This window comes from Phaethon lepturus, unplaced genomic scaffold, assembly GCF_000687285.1.
Source record: "Phaethon lepturus isolate BGI_N335 unplaced genomic scaffold, ASM68728v1 scaffold5110, whole genome shotgun sequence".
In the NCBI taxonomy this organism is placed as follows: Eukaryota; Metazoa; Chordata; class Aves; order Phaethontiformes; family Phaethontidae; genus Phaethon; species Phaethon lepturus.
Genome location: NW_010509684.1, coordinates 1,135 through 15,974, shown reverse-complemented (window position 1 = coordinate 15,974; position 14,840 = coordinate 1,135). Strand labels below are relative to the sequence as shown.

The following is a 14,840-nucleotide window of genomic DNA, read 5'->3' as shown; positions in this document are numbered from 1 at the left end:
CGTTCTCCGTAGCGGGATTTTAACGTTGCAATGCATCCTACCGCCCCCTTCTCCCCAGCGGGGTTTCATCTCCTGGCGGCCTCTGCCCGCCGGGGTGCGGCCTCAGGGAGGGCCTCGGCCTCCTGCACCGCGGCCCCGGCCCGGGCCTTCATCTCCGGCCTGGCCCTTGGTGGCCTCCTGGGGAAAATCTAAGCCCGCGGGCAAAAAAAGAGATCCGAGGGGCACCCTGACCGGAACGCCGGTGCTGAGCCAGCGTCCACTCTCCAGCACAGAGGTTGCTTCGGCAGGGGGCTTGCTGAACAGGTGGCTTGTTGCATGAGGTTTTCTGTTTGCTGGGATCATCTTGTGCCCTGCTAAATGTTTTGATGGTTTTAATTAACTGGGTTAAGTGTGTGAAAAATCATCCTTTCTGTCATTGCTGTGGCACAACTTCCTCAAGAGAGGTGTTAACACTGGCAAAACCCATCCTTTCATTGATGCTGCTTGCTTCCTCTGGGGAAAAAGAGCAGAGTTTCCCCAGGCGTCGTTTTGTTGGTAGAAAATGTGTCTTTCCGGTGTGGGGTTATTATATGAAGATTAAGCCTGGGTAGAAAAATGAGCTAGGCCTTGTTAGTGTAGAGCAAGCTATGAAAATTGATCTTTTTTTTTTTTTTTAAATCTTTAAAGATTTGTTTTGTGACTGCTGTGACTAGCTGGCAACAGCCAGTAGAGATAACCAAAATTTCTCGTTGTGTTTGAATCAATGTTCAGACTTGGGAAGACTGGCTCTGGGGTTGCTGCTTTGACTACCCAAGGCCATGGTGAGAGAAAGGTTGGAAGAAAGCAGAAAAGGGTTGGGGTTTTTTTGTTTCTTTCTTTGGTTCTCTCGCTTTTTTTTGTGGGGCTGTGTTGGGTTTTTTGGTTTATTTTTAAAAATCTTTGCTTTTATTTGAGTCAACAGTTAAGGTTATTTTTACTTCTTGGATGTCAAGGCATTGGGCTCCTGAAAGATGAGCTGGTTTGATGGAATTTGACTGCCTCTGTTCACAAGCTAACAGTTTAATGGAAGTTAAATTGGAATATAACCAGACTTTGTATTTAATATTTTTTCTTCTATGAAGGGAATGACTTGTATTTAACTGGATAATTCTTAGTGATTACAAAAGGGGCTGTAGTATGCAATAACTTCAAGATTTTGAAACTTAATACAAGAGAGTTAGTTCATCCCTAAACAGGGTACATTTATAAAGAAACAATTAGTGGTTTGTGGAAGAAATGTGATACATTCCTGAAATTGGTTGAGGTATCACTTGAAAGTACATGAAGCCTTGTGGTCCCAGAAGGACTGTGGATGGAGTCTGGAGTAAAGAAAAAGAGGAGGAGAACCTGCTGTATTTTGTGGTCATTAAAAATAAATGCCCAAATACTTTTCCAGGAAATAATTCTCAAAGAGCAGGCTTTCAGAAGGAACCCAGTGCCCACAGAAGAACCCTCAGACTTTTTGCCTGTTTTTGTTGGGCAAATCTCTTGACAATGCTGTGGAGAGAGGAAGAACCGACAAGGTACTAGCAGGCAAACCTGCTACAGAGCTGAGGTGATGTTAACATCCCCTAACTAGTTTGCTGCTTGGGTTTCCCCTTCTTTTTCTCTGGCAAGAGGTTATTTTCCTGAAGCGATGCATGTGGGATTCAAGGGCAGAAGGTTTTTTTTTCCTTCCTGGGAACTCTGTTAAAAATAGTGACCGTTCAGAGAAAGATCTGCAAATGCAGCTGAGGTTGCCCTTGTGACATTTCCAGGAGCATTAAATTGGGATGCATTTGATGCAGCTCCTTCCCCACCCTGAAGTAGCTGGGCCTCAACGGGGAGGCAGTAGCACCCTTTCTCAGAATTGCTTAACCTAAATTTTGGACTCTTTGCCAGGGAAACAGTGCAGCAAAGGCATGCTTGCAAAAGTCATCTCCCCCTGAAAGTTACGGTTGTGGGTGTTTGTGCAAGTGCCATGTTTAATATATTGTAATTTCTTCATACTTAATTCCGATGTGGCTTATCTGTACGTGGTACTTTACCCTCTGAAGAGAAATCAGTATTTGTGTACTGCCATGAAAGTGTGAGAGAAGCAGGAAGAAGCCCAAAGCTGACATACCAGTTCATGCCTATACAAAATTAACTGTTTATCTGCTGCCTCATCTCCCCACTCCTAGGAACTGCTGTAAAACTATGATATTTGGGTCATGTTGGCTCACTGAACAACTGTGGTTAACTGGGAAACAGTTTTTGGCTGTCTCATGTACTGGCCAAGAATATAGTTTCAGAGTTCAGTGGTACTTGCAGGAGATTGCAGCTACCTGCCTGGATGGGTCAGCCAGACTGGAAGGAGGTCCCAGAAAGTTATTTTCTGCAATAGACTGCTCAGCTGCAAATAGTCCAGCTGAAGCAAGAACCAGAGACTCTACTACTGTGCTTTACTTTCTGGTGTTATGAGGGATTCGGGGCTTGTGCTCTGGCAGTTTATTCAGCTTTCACCATAGGCATCTAGAGGGATCAGCTTGCTTTGATAAGCTTGGCTGGGCTTCATGGCCTTTATAAACCAAGGCATCTACCTGTGACCTATGGGCATTTTGACCAGAGCTTCTGTGGCGGAGTGTTTAATGTCTCTGCCACTTTTACATACCCTGATATCTAGAAAAAGCTTTTCTATGGCTAAATTTTCAGAGGTAAATCCATAAAATGCTCTCATGTATAAAAAACCCAAAATAATTATTCAGAGCCAATGACTATAAAATCTCATGTGGAAGAGTTTCAGAAATGAGTCCTAGACCATCTAGACGAAAAGGACTAAAAATGACTGAAAGGATTCCTGAGGACATGACCTAAAGCAATACAGAATCTTTTGTGAGTCTCAAATAAAGTCAGTATAAGCCTAGAAACTGGATGAGAGCATGAATTAGGTTACAAATTGTTTCTCTTTGAGGATCCTTTTGTTTTCTGTATGGCCTAAAATGGAATTCTCTGCTGTGCAAGTTACTGCTTATTCCATGACTATCCAAGACAAACTTCTCATTCAGAAAAATTCCTTTCTAGATCCCCATCTTTATGAAAAACTACAACATAACATGTGCCTTTTCACTTACTAGTCTCCAAAATGTGTCTGGACCATTGCTGAAAGCAGAGAAGAGACAGTTTGTATTAAAATAGACCTACAGCAAGCTAAATCTGGTGGGTAACACCTTCCAGTATGATCAACTCCTAGTATGCTGAAACCAAAGCAAACCTTGCTAGAAGTCTTCCTGCTCTGTTAAATTTTGTCTTTTTTTTTGTTGTTGTTTGTTGTTGTTCCCCCCCCTGCCCCGCCCCACCCCGTGTTGGAGAAAAGGCTTCTCTCACCAGTTGCTTGTTGATTCAGACCACAGTTATTTGACTTGTGTGCCCTAGTGCTTCTATTCACAGCTGGGCTTGCTGACCCCTGAAAACCCCATCTCTGTGCCCAAAGTAAGTGGAAATCAAGTTCACAGCAACAGTCTCCTGTAAGTTGCAGTTACCTCATCGTGCAGGAGTCTTTTTCGTAAGAGGGGGGGCAGCATGATTTATCCATATGTCCTATCTTACGCTAGTTATTCATCTAATTTGGATATTGAACTTGAAAGCTGTCAGTGTACTGGGACTAAAGGATTTGCTGCTCCTGTTTTCTTCTCACCAAAAGCTGCAGCTAAAAACTAGAGGGTAGCTGATGACAGCATCTCTGTGGAGCATGAGGAGTGCCCTCACTTGCTCCAGGACCAGGAGAGACCATGTCTTTCCTGAAAATCTGTTAAAAGGAGAATGGCACCAACGCTAATGCAGAAAGCATCCCTGCCCAGGGACTAAGTGTGCTTCTTTTGGCAAGATGACAGTGGAGAAGGGGATGGTAGAGGAGCATAATGAGGAAACGGGGTTCTTGGCCTCACTGTCCCTTTTATATACAATTCAAAGCAATTCAGCCTTTCTAGTTAACCAGCGTGTTAGCCTCTGAGCTGCCCTTTTGACTGTATCACTTTACAGGTCAGCAAGAATTTCTGGATGAGCCTTTTCTACTTGAGTCAGACCTGCTGGAAAAACCTACTGCTTCTATGAACAGCTCCAGTTTGTTCCTGCATCTGTGTCTTAAAACCCAAATTCATTCAAGTGATTAATTGCTTAACACCCCTCTACTCTGCCTTTTTCTTTATTAGCAGACACATTTGCTAGGATTTCTCATTCTAAGTGCCCCGGAAGGCTCTCATCTCTGATGTATTATGTTTTGATCTGGTAGATGAGAGAAAGCCCATTCCTAAAGCTCACTCTGCCAAAATGTCCTCTGCAAATTGTCATGTCGCTTGTGTTCTCAGACCTCTAACATGTCTCCATTTGTGAAGGTACCCTGTGATACCTTCAGCTCTACGAAGCTGTGTAATTGTCTTGGCTGATGAGCTTAAGGATTTTATCCTTTTGAATAATTTAATAGCCATTCAATATAACAGTGTTTGCAGTGTTTAATCAGAATTCACTGAGCTGTTTTGCTGGGCTTTTTTTGGTGCTTCTTGTATCACCATCGGTACCTTTTTACACCTTCATCTTAATGATATCCATGGACTGAGAATCTCATTCCTCATCACCACCTGCTTACGTATCTTTTGGGGTTAATCTGCTGAGAAAACTTATTCCTGCACTCCAGTTACTTGCTTTGCAGTGTCTTTCTGCATCTGTGCACTACAGGTTTTAGATCCTGAAATATGGTTTCCTCCACTACCATTCATCCTCTTAATGCAGATGACTTTACACCTATCCCAAATTCTTAGCTGGGGTATAATGATCTGCAGTGAAGCTGATTATCTGTTTCAAAACTAGTAAGAAGGGAGTCCCTGAGAAGAACTTACTGTGCTTAATTCCTGGAGTTTTGGATCTTTATTAATCTTTAGTAGTTCTACTCTGACCCTTGGTTTGACTTCTGGATTAAAAAAAAACCCCAACACTTCTTTAGAAAATTTTATCAGTGAGCTGTTAAACATCACTGTAACAGTTAGGCTCATGAGTTCAAACAGGAGATATCTGCTATTTGTTTATACCATGGAAATACAACAAGCTGCTTTTTTCATCCCTGCAAGGCATGCTTAAGGAGTTTCTGCTACTGATGCAGACAACTCATTAGAAGAAAGCTTTTGTGGTGCTGTCAGGCAAAACCAGGTACATCTTTCAGCCTCATCAATCTGTGAAGTATGAAGAAATAATCTAATAATTGAAATGACGGCAAGCAAGCAAGCAACCAGGAATTAACTACATTAATTTAAAAAATTAAGAGAAGAAAATAAATGAATTTATGAGCAAGGTGGCAATTTCTTCCTTCCAGTGCATTGCAGTAAGAAGGGGTTGCATGTACTGTCCCCCTCTTGGAGGATAGGCTCTCACCTCGGGACAGAGGCTTCTGTGGATGCTCAGCCACAGCTTGGTGCTCCAGTGGGATGTAAACCTGGGAGCTCTCATGCTCCAGGCTTTCGGAGTTGAGTTTGCTGGTGCTCTGTTCTCCACAGCTGCCGTGTTTCACCTCTGACGGATGCACTCTACTGCCTGACCAAACTAGTGGTAGTTTGGATCAGTCTCCAAAGGAAGCAAAGGCCTAGGCCATAACCAGGCCAAAAACTTCTCTAGTTCCAACCTGTTCTCTGAACATCCTCACAGAACAGGGTGACACGTGGGCTTGGAAGCTGGAACACTGACCATGCGATTAACACATGAATAGCCGGTGGTTCTTCCAAGACTCATTTATCAAGGAACAAAGAAAGCTGTGGGTACAAGGAGTCTCATGCTTACCTTTTCCATCACAGGTAATTTGACTACGAGCCAATCACTTTATTCTGTAATTATGACAGCCTGAGGGAGCTGCCTTTGAGCTCTCCCTGCTAAGCAGCTAGCTGCACAGCGGTGATCTCCCCTTGAGCTGGGACACCTCTTGAGGTTACTCCTAGAGGCTGGGAGACCCCTTACCAGCTGCAGATCTTCAGTAAGTGACTGATATCGCACATAACCTTGTATTATAGTGCACTAAGATTTTGTATTGGTAACTGAATCATTATTATATCCTCTGCAGTAAGTAACAGTGTGAACCTTGCTATTGAACTTTAAGTCTCACTTTTGCAGCATCTTGCTTCAATAAAACCGCTTTTGCTGTTACCTTTGGTGGTGTTCTTTTAAGTGGTTTAAATCCCTGCCGTGACAACCTCTCTACTTTCCAGTAAAGCTGCCCCTGTGCCTAGTTTGTACGTCTGTTGGAAGCAGTAGAGGGTAGACCTTGCTATATAGTGAGGATGTCTTTATTTAGACAGACTAAAGACATGGTGTTTCTCTGGTATCAGAAAGGCAATCGGTTTTGAATCATGCAAAGGTTATGAAAAATTGTGAGGTGAGAGGGTAATCCTGTGCCCATGCACTGGAGTAGCTGCCAATTTAGATGCCCAGAATGTATGTATTCAGCGGCTGAGTAATGAACCATTGTTTCACTGAGCCATATTAACCAACTGCATTTTATACTTATATAAGGCATTTGATCTCCAGTGCTATCCAAAGTTCCTTCAGATACTTGCATGTGCATACACACATCTTTGCAGATATGACAGGAACACAAGAATTTATCAAGGCATTGCTACTGTGCTTTGAATCTATGATGTTAATTAACACAAATTAACTTTTTTATTGCCAACAAACACTCAGTGGTGTCCTGGACATCAAAATGTCGAGATGGGATTTTATGTTGCAAACTATGGCTCAGGAAAAGATAAAATTACACCTTTCAGAAGTGGCTGGGGTAAATGGCAAACATTTTCCACGTGTTTAAATTCTTTTAAGAAACTGTTTGTAGAACTCTGATACAGATAACAACCCAGATATCACACAAACAAAACTTGTATAAATGAACTTGGAAGAGATGGCAGAGTGCTTGCTTTACAAAGCAGCATGCTGAAGCATAAGCAGTGGAAAAGGAAATATTTAGAGCATGTGGTGGCAGGAGTGTGATTTTTGACAGCTGAGATGCTGTGCAGGGAAACCTGCCCCAAGCAGGAGTCCCTCCAAGAGCCCAGCCCCAGGGATGTTACTGTGAGACAGTGATGTGGTTTCAGCTGATTTCCCAGGGCACGAGCCAGGGCACATTGGCTATGCCTCGGTTGCAGTATAAGAGCAATCTTTCAGGTGGCTGTAAGAAGACTGCTTCAATGTTTTCTCAGTTTCCATCTATATAGCTGCTATACAGTCTTGGCAGGTAGCCATGGTGAGGGTAATGGCATGGTGGTTGTTGCTGGACACCTGGGATCCCAGGTCCTGTGCAGGCTTTTAATAGAGAGTCAAGTGTTGAGTGTGGGTGTCCATAACACGGCACAGATCTTGGACATCTTCCTGCCTGCTCTTCTACCGTAGGTCACCCAGCCTGGTTTCTATGCTTTCACCCCACTGCAAGTGGAGACTGAGGATGGCAGCACTGATATAGGAGATCCAAGCCTGAGGACTCCGCTCCTGGAAGTGCTTTTTAGCCCACAGTGTTTCAGCTTCTAAAATGTTCGCTTTGCCAGGAGAAGGTGAGGCACTTCTCTTGTGGCTTGTCCTGCTAGGCAAGCTGCAGGGAGGGTAAAAAGGAAGGAGATGAACCAGAGACCTCCTCCAAACGCTTGGGGTTTAAGTCCCTATGTCAGACTCTGTCTTTGCACTTGCTGCCTTTTTCATAGCTTTGAAAACCAGCAAGATTAGGAACTGCGTAAAAGTCATTTTGACAGCAATGAAGACGGCATCTGTCAACTCCATAAAATGGAGGCAGCAAAAATGGCTGCGCAAACCTTCCACCCCTCTCCTGCTGTAGAAACTGTAGGCTCTAGTCCCTCCCTTGTGAGGGGAGAGTTCAGCGTCCTACCATGCTGGCAGCACACGGTGCTGCTGGTAACTGTGTTATGAGCAGCTCTTTCCATGCTGGTCACTAAAAGCAGCTAGTGATGCCTCTTTCCTTTTCCTAACAGGACCAGGTTCAGGTGGACAGCCTGGAAGCAATCGCTTTTGCAGTTACCTGCAGATGCTTGGAGTCCAACACTCGCCTGGTTATACTTTCTAGTAAACAACCACTAAGGCACAGCGGATATCTCCTGCAAGGTGGTGAGCATCCCTTGGCTGTGTTAGGGTTCTTCCCAAATGGCTATGAGCGCTAGCGGGGTCCTTTGGACACTCAGCAACCACTCCGAGTTTGCTCCACTGGCTTCAACATGAGCCAGTAACATGTAAAGTCTTGGGCACTCTGCACCACCCTGCCTTGTGGGTCTGTGACCCAAATTTATTCACAGTCCAACTCCCCTGAGCCCGGGTGTGGGATTTTGTTCCTTGTCATTCGTGTGATAAAACTCATAATTCCATTGTGCAAATATCCCAAAGGCTGCCCAGCACAAAACCAGTCTGTTCTTCCAGTCTGCAAATCAACAGAGACAATTTCTTCCAAAGATGTCTTTTTGGACATCAGTGATATGTGCTGTCAAGTGGTCTGACATGGATTTTTTTCCCATTCCGTAATAGAGATTACCTGTTAATTTTTCTTACTCTTATGACTCCTTTGACAGTTCTGTCCCATGTTTCAGTGACAAGGAGGCAAGAAATCAATTTGGTTTCCCTGTTTAGAAATAAATGCAGTATTCCTAGAGCCCAGACTCAAATGAAATATATTTGACATTTCCACATGGAAGGGTGGCTTGGAGACACATTGCTCCCTGCAGACACATGCACTTTACAAAGCAAGAAGGGTCTGAAAAGAAGGAAACAAAATGAAAATGAAGACTCTGGCTATTACAAGCTCCTGACAAGAGCTGTTGTTTCTTACCAACACCTGCAAAATGGACTCTGGAGACCAAATCAGTTAGTGAAGAGGAAGCATGTAACGAGGGAATAGAGCATATGAGGAAGAAATGGGGCTGGGTGGGTCTCTTCTGTGTGGTATAAAGGTTCTGCTCTGGGGACCACCTCTTGCTGCTCTTCTGCATTTCCCTGTGCCTTTGGCAGCCTTGTCTCAGCCAGAACTGTTTTCAGGCAACTCCACCCTCTTCTGCTTCCTCACCATTCCCAGGGTCTGCAGGAGGGATCTCGTTTCACAACAGTTGGCATGGAAAGAGCAAATGTAACTGTGTTTGGAGGCTGTCCTATCTGCATCTTCATGGTAACTTCCTGGAGGCTGGAAAAATGGGCCACTGCTTCGTGTGGGAGCAGCTCGCCTTATCTCAGCTCCCTTAGCCCAGCTTCTCAGTGTGAGGACTAGGTCCGAAGGCATGGATTCTGCAGACCTGTGATAGCACAATAGCTGCTGAACAGGGGTCTCTTGTTTCCATCTAGGTGTGCAGAGAGCTCATTTTTGTGAAGGTATTGCTGAGATAAAGAGCCTGTGTAAGGCAAGGGGTGAAGGCCCCTCTGTCCTCCTTGGCAGCTGAACACAGCAGCCTGCCCTCCTGCCCTGACCCCTGCGCTAGGGTCAGCACACAGGCTTGCTCTGGAGGAGTGGGATCCTGGGGTTAAGTGGATGAGGTGATTCCCTTGTCTGGGTCAGTTGGGCAGGCTCTGCTGAAGTCTGTCGAAATGAAGCACTGTGAAGAGGTCATGCCTGCAAGCCTTAAATAACTTCCAGGGCTGGGAATGCTGCCTGACCTGGCATCAGCAGAATTGAAACCCTGGACTAAGAATATGTTCTCTATGCTGTGCTCAGCTGCTGCAGGAGAGAGGGAAACCTGGCCTCTCCCCACATTCCTCCCCTTCTGTGGTTGTGGACAGCCTCTGCTTTCACAGGGTAAAAACACAGCTTGACTTCGGGGTGTATTTGCACAGCACAGACAACAAGCAGACCTGAATTCAAATTAGGGAACTGAGTTCCTTGTTAAGATGGGCAAAACATGTTGTACAGGAGCTACACATTTGTTGGTCCTTATGCTTCCCTTCATAATGAATTTACCTGCAGGCTGGTCCATTCTGGTATCCTTGATTTATATCAGAAGCAGAAACAAGGCCATTTTTTTGTTCCTTTCAAAGACTACCTGGAATTGCTTTGCAACCTCTGCAGAGCTTCAGAGGGTAGAATGGAAACATTGCAGAATCCTGCAGTACACAGGTACCCCTAGTGTAACAGCAGGCAGCTACTAAGTCTTGTGGAGCTGTCTTGGGCTTTATGACACTCACCGAGCAGGAACGTAAGCATTTGTAGTTGCCTGAGTGCTCTCAGAAACTCAGCTATGATGTCAGACAGAGGTGACTCACTTCTGCTGTGGCAACTGTAAGACCTGTTAGTGGCTGCTGCCTGGGAGGGCAGGGTGCGAGGGTGCCTGAGATGCCACCATCCTTTGTGTTCTGCCAATATATCTTAAATAAGTTCTGGAAAAAAAATTAGTTTTATTCTTTTGCTGCATTTTATCTCTTACTCTGGCCAGGGTGTCTGTCATCTCCGATACAGCCATCGCACCGCCCTCCAGAGGGATCAGAGTGCCTCGTGTAGCATCCATACACTGGTGGTGGCTCTCCTTCCATTCCAGGTAAATACACCCTCTCATCTTGCTTGCATTTCTGCTTCTCTGTACTGATTTCAGTGGCTTCCAGATGATGCCTCTCAGGCTGGTTCACTGTGCTGAATTTGGGTTCTTTGTTGCTAACTGCAGGGGTGTTTGGTGAAGTCCCAGGTTTAGGACACTGTTGTGGAATGTTGTATCATCTGACTTGTACCCAGCTCTGGCTTAGTTTGGAGACTTTTCAGTAAGCATTGCAAGGAAGGTGAGTTCTCTCCTTAGGGGAGATTTGAAGGATGATGATGTTTAGCTTCCAGGGCATTTAGGGGGAGACCTCTTCCCAACCGTGCAAGTGGGCTGGGGCACCAACACTGTTGTCTGGGAAGTCCCTCCGCCTGATGGATATGGGTATCGCAGGATGCTTGGCAGCAGTGTCAGCCTCTGGGCAGAGACAGATGACTGGCAAGGAAAGGGCAAAGCCATGAAGTGCCTGAAAGGTGAAGAACAACTTGGTTTAAAGCTGACATATTTATGTCATGTCTTGTGCTTTTGTTTATTTTTTTACTTTTTATTTACTTTTATTTAGTGTTTCTATTTTAAGTGCTCGGTCCGTACCAACTTTGCTGGGGATTGAGGCATGGCTTTCCCCTGCCTCCACATCTGCCAGCGTCACCAGATTTCTTGGTTTTAATCTATCATCTTCGCTGCGCTTTAGGGGGTTCAGTTCTTGCCCACTTCATTGAAGCATATCTATTACATTTTGACTCCCTGAAAATGGTATTGTAAATGACCTATTGCATTTGAACATGTCTGAGAAATTGGTTGAGAACTCCTTGCATTTTTGCTGTGCTCAGGGGACATTTCATCGCTCTCAGAAGATTTCCCAGAGGGTTCATGGAGTCTCAGAGCCCTAAAACTATGTTCTACCCTGTTATTTCTTTCAGTGCAGTGCAGTTCAGTGCGGCAGGGTATTTACTTCCCTCCTCCCAGTCACACCTTGTGCTTGTGGTACCTATAGGATTGCTTTTGTGTTTATCTCCCAGCGCAACTTAGTAGCTACTGAGAAAGGAAAAGCGTTTACCATCAGACCACAAGCAGGCAGAAGAGGCTGCGCAGCCACATATCAAGGTGACAAAGCTTTTTTTTCCCCTCTGTCTACATACATTTACAAAGATTACTGTTAAAAATAACTTGTCCAAACAAAAACAAAATACCAGCCATTCTTTTATTATCGTATGACATTTCAATGACAGCCTCTCCAGCTCCCCAGCAAAAGCAAGCCAAGCCAACCCCTGCAGACAACCACTCTCCCCAGCACAAAGCTGACAGAAGCAGCAGCTTAACGTGTGTTCAGTGAGCTAGGGTTTTTGGGTTTTTCTCTATCTTTAGATTTTTTTTTTTTATTCAGTGACTCACAGCTATGGATTGTTAAACGGAGAATTGATCACATTTTTAAAACCCAGAGAAGCCTCAGGTTCAACTCTGCTTGTCAATGATGTTGACTTCTGCCTTCATGTGGCAGCAAACCCCAGCATACAGTAACCACCACTGTTACTTTTTTGAACCATAGACATGTTCATTAACAAACAGATAACCAAGGGCAAGCACCAGTGATGCTCCTGTGAGGCACAGTCCCGCTTCATTGATGTTTCATCCAGATTTCTATCCCTATACTCAGGAGGGTAACAGGTAAAATGCAAAGGTGTGATGGTCCTCCAGAGAAACTGGTACTGCAACTCCTTCTCAGTCTTCCTCGCAACAAGCACTTCTTCCTAAATCTTCTCGTTTAAGTAAGTATTTAAAATCTTTGGAGGAAAATTAGTGAGTTGTTTTTTGACTTGCAGTGCAGCGTTATGTAGCAGTAATGCAGTCCAGCACATTTGGTGACGGGTCTCGTTTGTGGCCAGATGGATTAACTGGGCATATTGTTTGCAGGTGCAGTAGATAACATGATGCAGTGGAGACATACCACTGACATTTACCATACACTATGGGTCTATCATGAGGAAGAGATCAAGTATATCTAAACTCTTACGGATAGCGGGGATTGGTTGCTCGTATATAAGTAAGAGACCTTATTTGATCACATGGGTCAGACCAGAGGCTGCTGCGCAGAGGAGACGCTTTCCCAAAGGAAGAGTCAGTGAAACTGCGTGGGAAACTCCCCTTCACAATTACAAGACCAGGTACTAAAAATATATGCCCCCTTCTTTTCAGGATGTTCAAGGTGGTTGGTGATTTCTTTTGCATCCATCTCCTTGCAAGACTGTGTTTTGTAAAATTTCTTTTATAGGAAAACCATTTTAAAATGGCAAAGGCTGTCTGGGAGTTTTACTCATTACTGCACCCAGGCAGAGCTGCTACCTCAAACTCCCTCCTCCCTTGCGTCCTTGATGTTGTTTTTAGAAAATACTAGAAATTGCACAGAGCACATGCAACGAACGTGTAATAAACCAAAACCACAGTTTCACTGGCAATTTACTCTAGCTTTCCCTATTGAGTTATCTTTCATGAGTTTCACATCATGCAACTCGCTACTTTATGGTCCCTGCTCGCTTTGTTAACAAAAATACAAGCATTTCAAAATACAAATGGTGACAAAATACCACACGCTCTGACAAATGTCCATCCTTTTATGACTTTCCCATGAAAAGGAAGTTCCCTTCCTTTGCAGAGAATGCTTGGCAAAGTGAGGGATGCAGTCTCAGAAGCTGGTGGCATACTCATTTCTTGTGCTAGCACTGGTCTCTGTGTAGCCACCAGCATCCCTTGTTACCGTGAAAGCCCATTCTGCAGCTCTGTGCGGCAACTGCAGCCTGTTGCCTTGTACTTCCTTGAAATGAGGTTGCAGAGGGTGGGGTTGACGGATGCTGCAGAACGAATATGTTAAAGAACCGGGAGAACAGCATCATCCTGGTGTCCTGGGTGTTTATGAATACAATTCTGCCAATGTGGGAAGGCAACCAGCAACTTACAAAGGCCAGAACCACCACAGTCTAGAAGACAAAATAACATATGCGATAGTTAAGGAGCAAGTTAACTTCTCAACCATCCAGTAAACTAAATTTTATGTGGCTGATTTTGCAGGTTCTTCTAACTGGTACCAATGATATATAGAAACAATGGCATTAAATTGTTGGAAAACCATGAAAATGGGAATAGCATCAAGTTTGATTGATTGTTAGTCTTTGGATCAAAAGGTAACTGGTAAAATCTTCAGCTAAACCATGAGTTGCCTGAGAAAAATGCAAACAACTAACAAACAGTGGTGTAACAACTATATAACAAAATGAGGCACCAACAATTCCCCTTGTCAGCATCTGTAATGCCACGTATGTGGTATGAAAATGAAGGTCAGAATAAGAAGTGTTTTTGTGGAAGCACACAGCAGCTCCATTCCCTACAGAGTAGTTGTTTAACCTGTCTACATTACTAAAAAGACCCATGCTCCCACTGAATTCATCCTATAATAGCAGGATGGTTGCTAATGTAAAGACAGACGAATGTAGTTGGTCTGTTGATTTTTTTTCCACTGAAGCTCCTACATGTATCCCCAGACAATTACTGTTGGAGACAGGTATTTGACTAGATGGATCTCTAGCCTGAGTCACTCCAGCTGTTCTCCTGGACTTATGTCACACTTTAGCACAATACAAACAAATAGAAATACAAGCACTCTTGCAATGGCAGATGAAGATCAATTAAGTAAGCCTATTACTGTATCCCTATTTTTAATTATTTTTGTTTATAAATGCATGTAAAGTAAAACAAATAATAATTTATGGAGCATCATTTGTGCTTCACAAAGCTTAAAAAAAAAAAAGGGATATAGCCAAAGCAAGTTTACGTCTGAAACACATTGCACACGTAATGCTGCTGGCTCTTTGAGATAAGGGGCATTGGTCTGGTTCAGCGGCTTCTGATGATTTCGTGGACATGGGTGTTTCTGTGGGAAACCTACTCCAGTTGTGCCTACTCCAATGTAAATACCTGCCTCAAACAAGTTAGCAAAATGTACCTCTCAGCTTATTGGTTTCTTTCCTTTGTGCTACGCTATTTCCATCCAGCTGATTACATCCTTGGTAAAAGTCTTCCATGTAGCATGCCAAACCTTCTCTGAAGATAGAAAAAAAAAATAACCAGGGCATTTTGTTTTATGCTCATGAATCAATAATTGGATTTCTTTTTTCTTTCCTTTTTTTTTTTTCCTTCTTCAGATCGGTCACTATTTACAAACTTTAAAGCCCTGGGGCAGATGGCAATCTCTAACTTTCCAGAACCTGATGCTAGGTTAATGAACGGATGACTAAGAAAATGAACTAAAGATTAACAGCATCCTACATC

The 14,840-nt window shown here is 43.9% G+C and overlaps 1 protein-coding gene across 1 annotated transcript in view; it reads right to left on the bottom strand.

Moving 5' to 3' along the window:
- Positions 1 to 13,272: 13,272 nt before the first annotated feature.
- LOC104616412 (motilin receptor-like) overlaps positions 13,273 to 14,840 on the bottom strand; it is a gene marked incomplete at its 3' end in the record, with an annotated part of 2,676 nt that continues 1,108 nt past the window's right edge. The window contains 2 exon segments of the mRNA XM_010281452.1: positions 13,273 to 13,366; positions 13,369 to 13,491. Coding sequence (XP_010279754.1) covers positions 13,273 to 13,366; positions 13,369 to 13,491 — 217 coding nt within the window.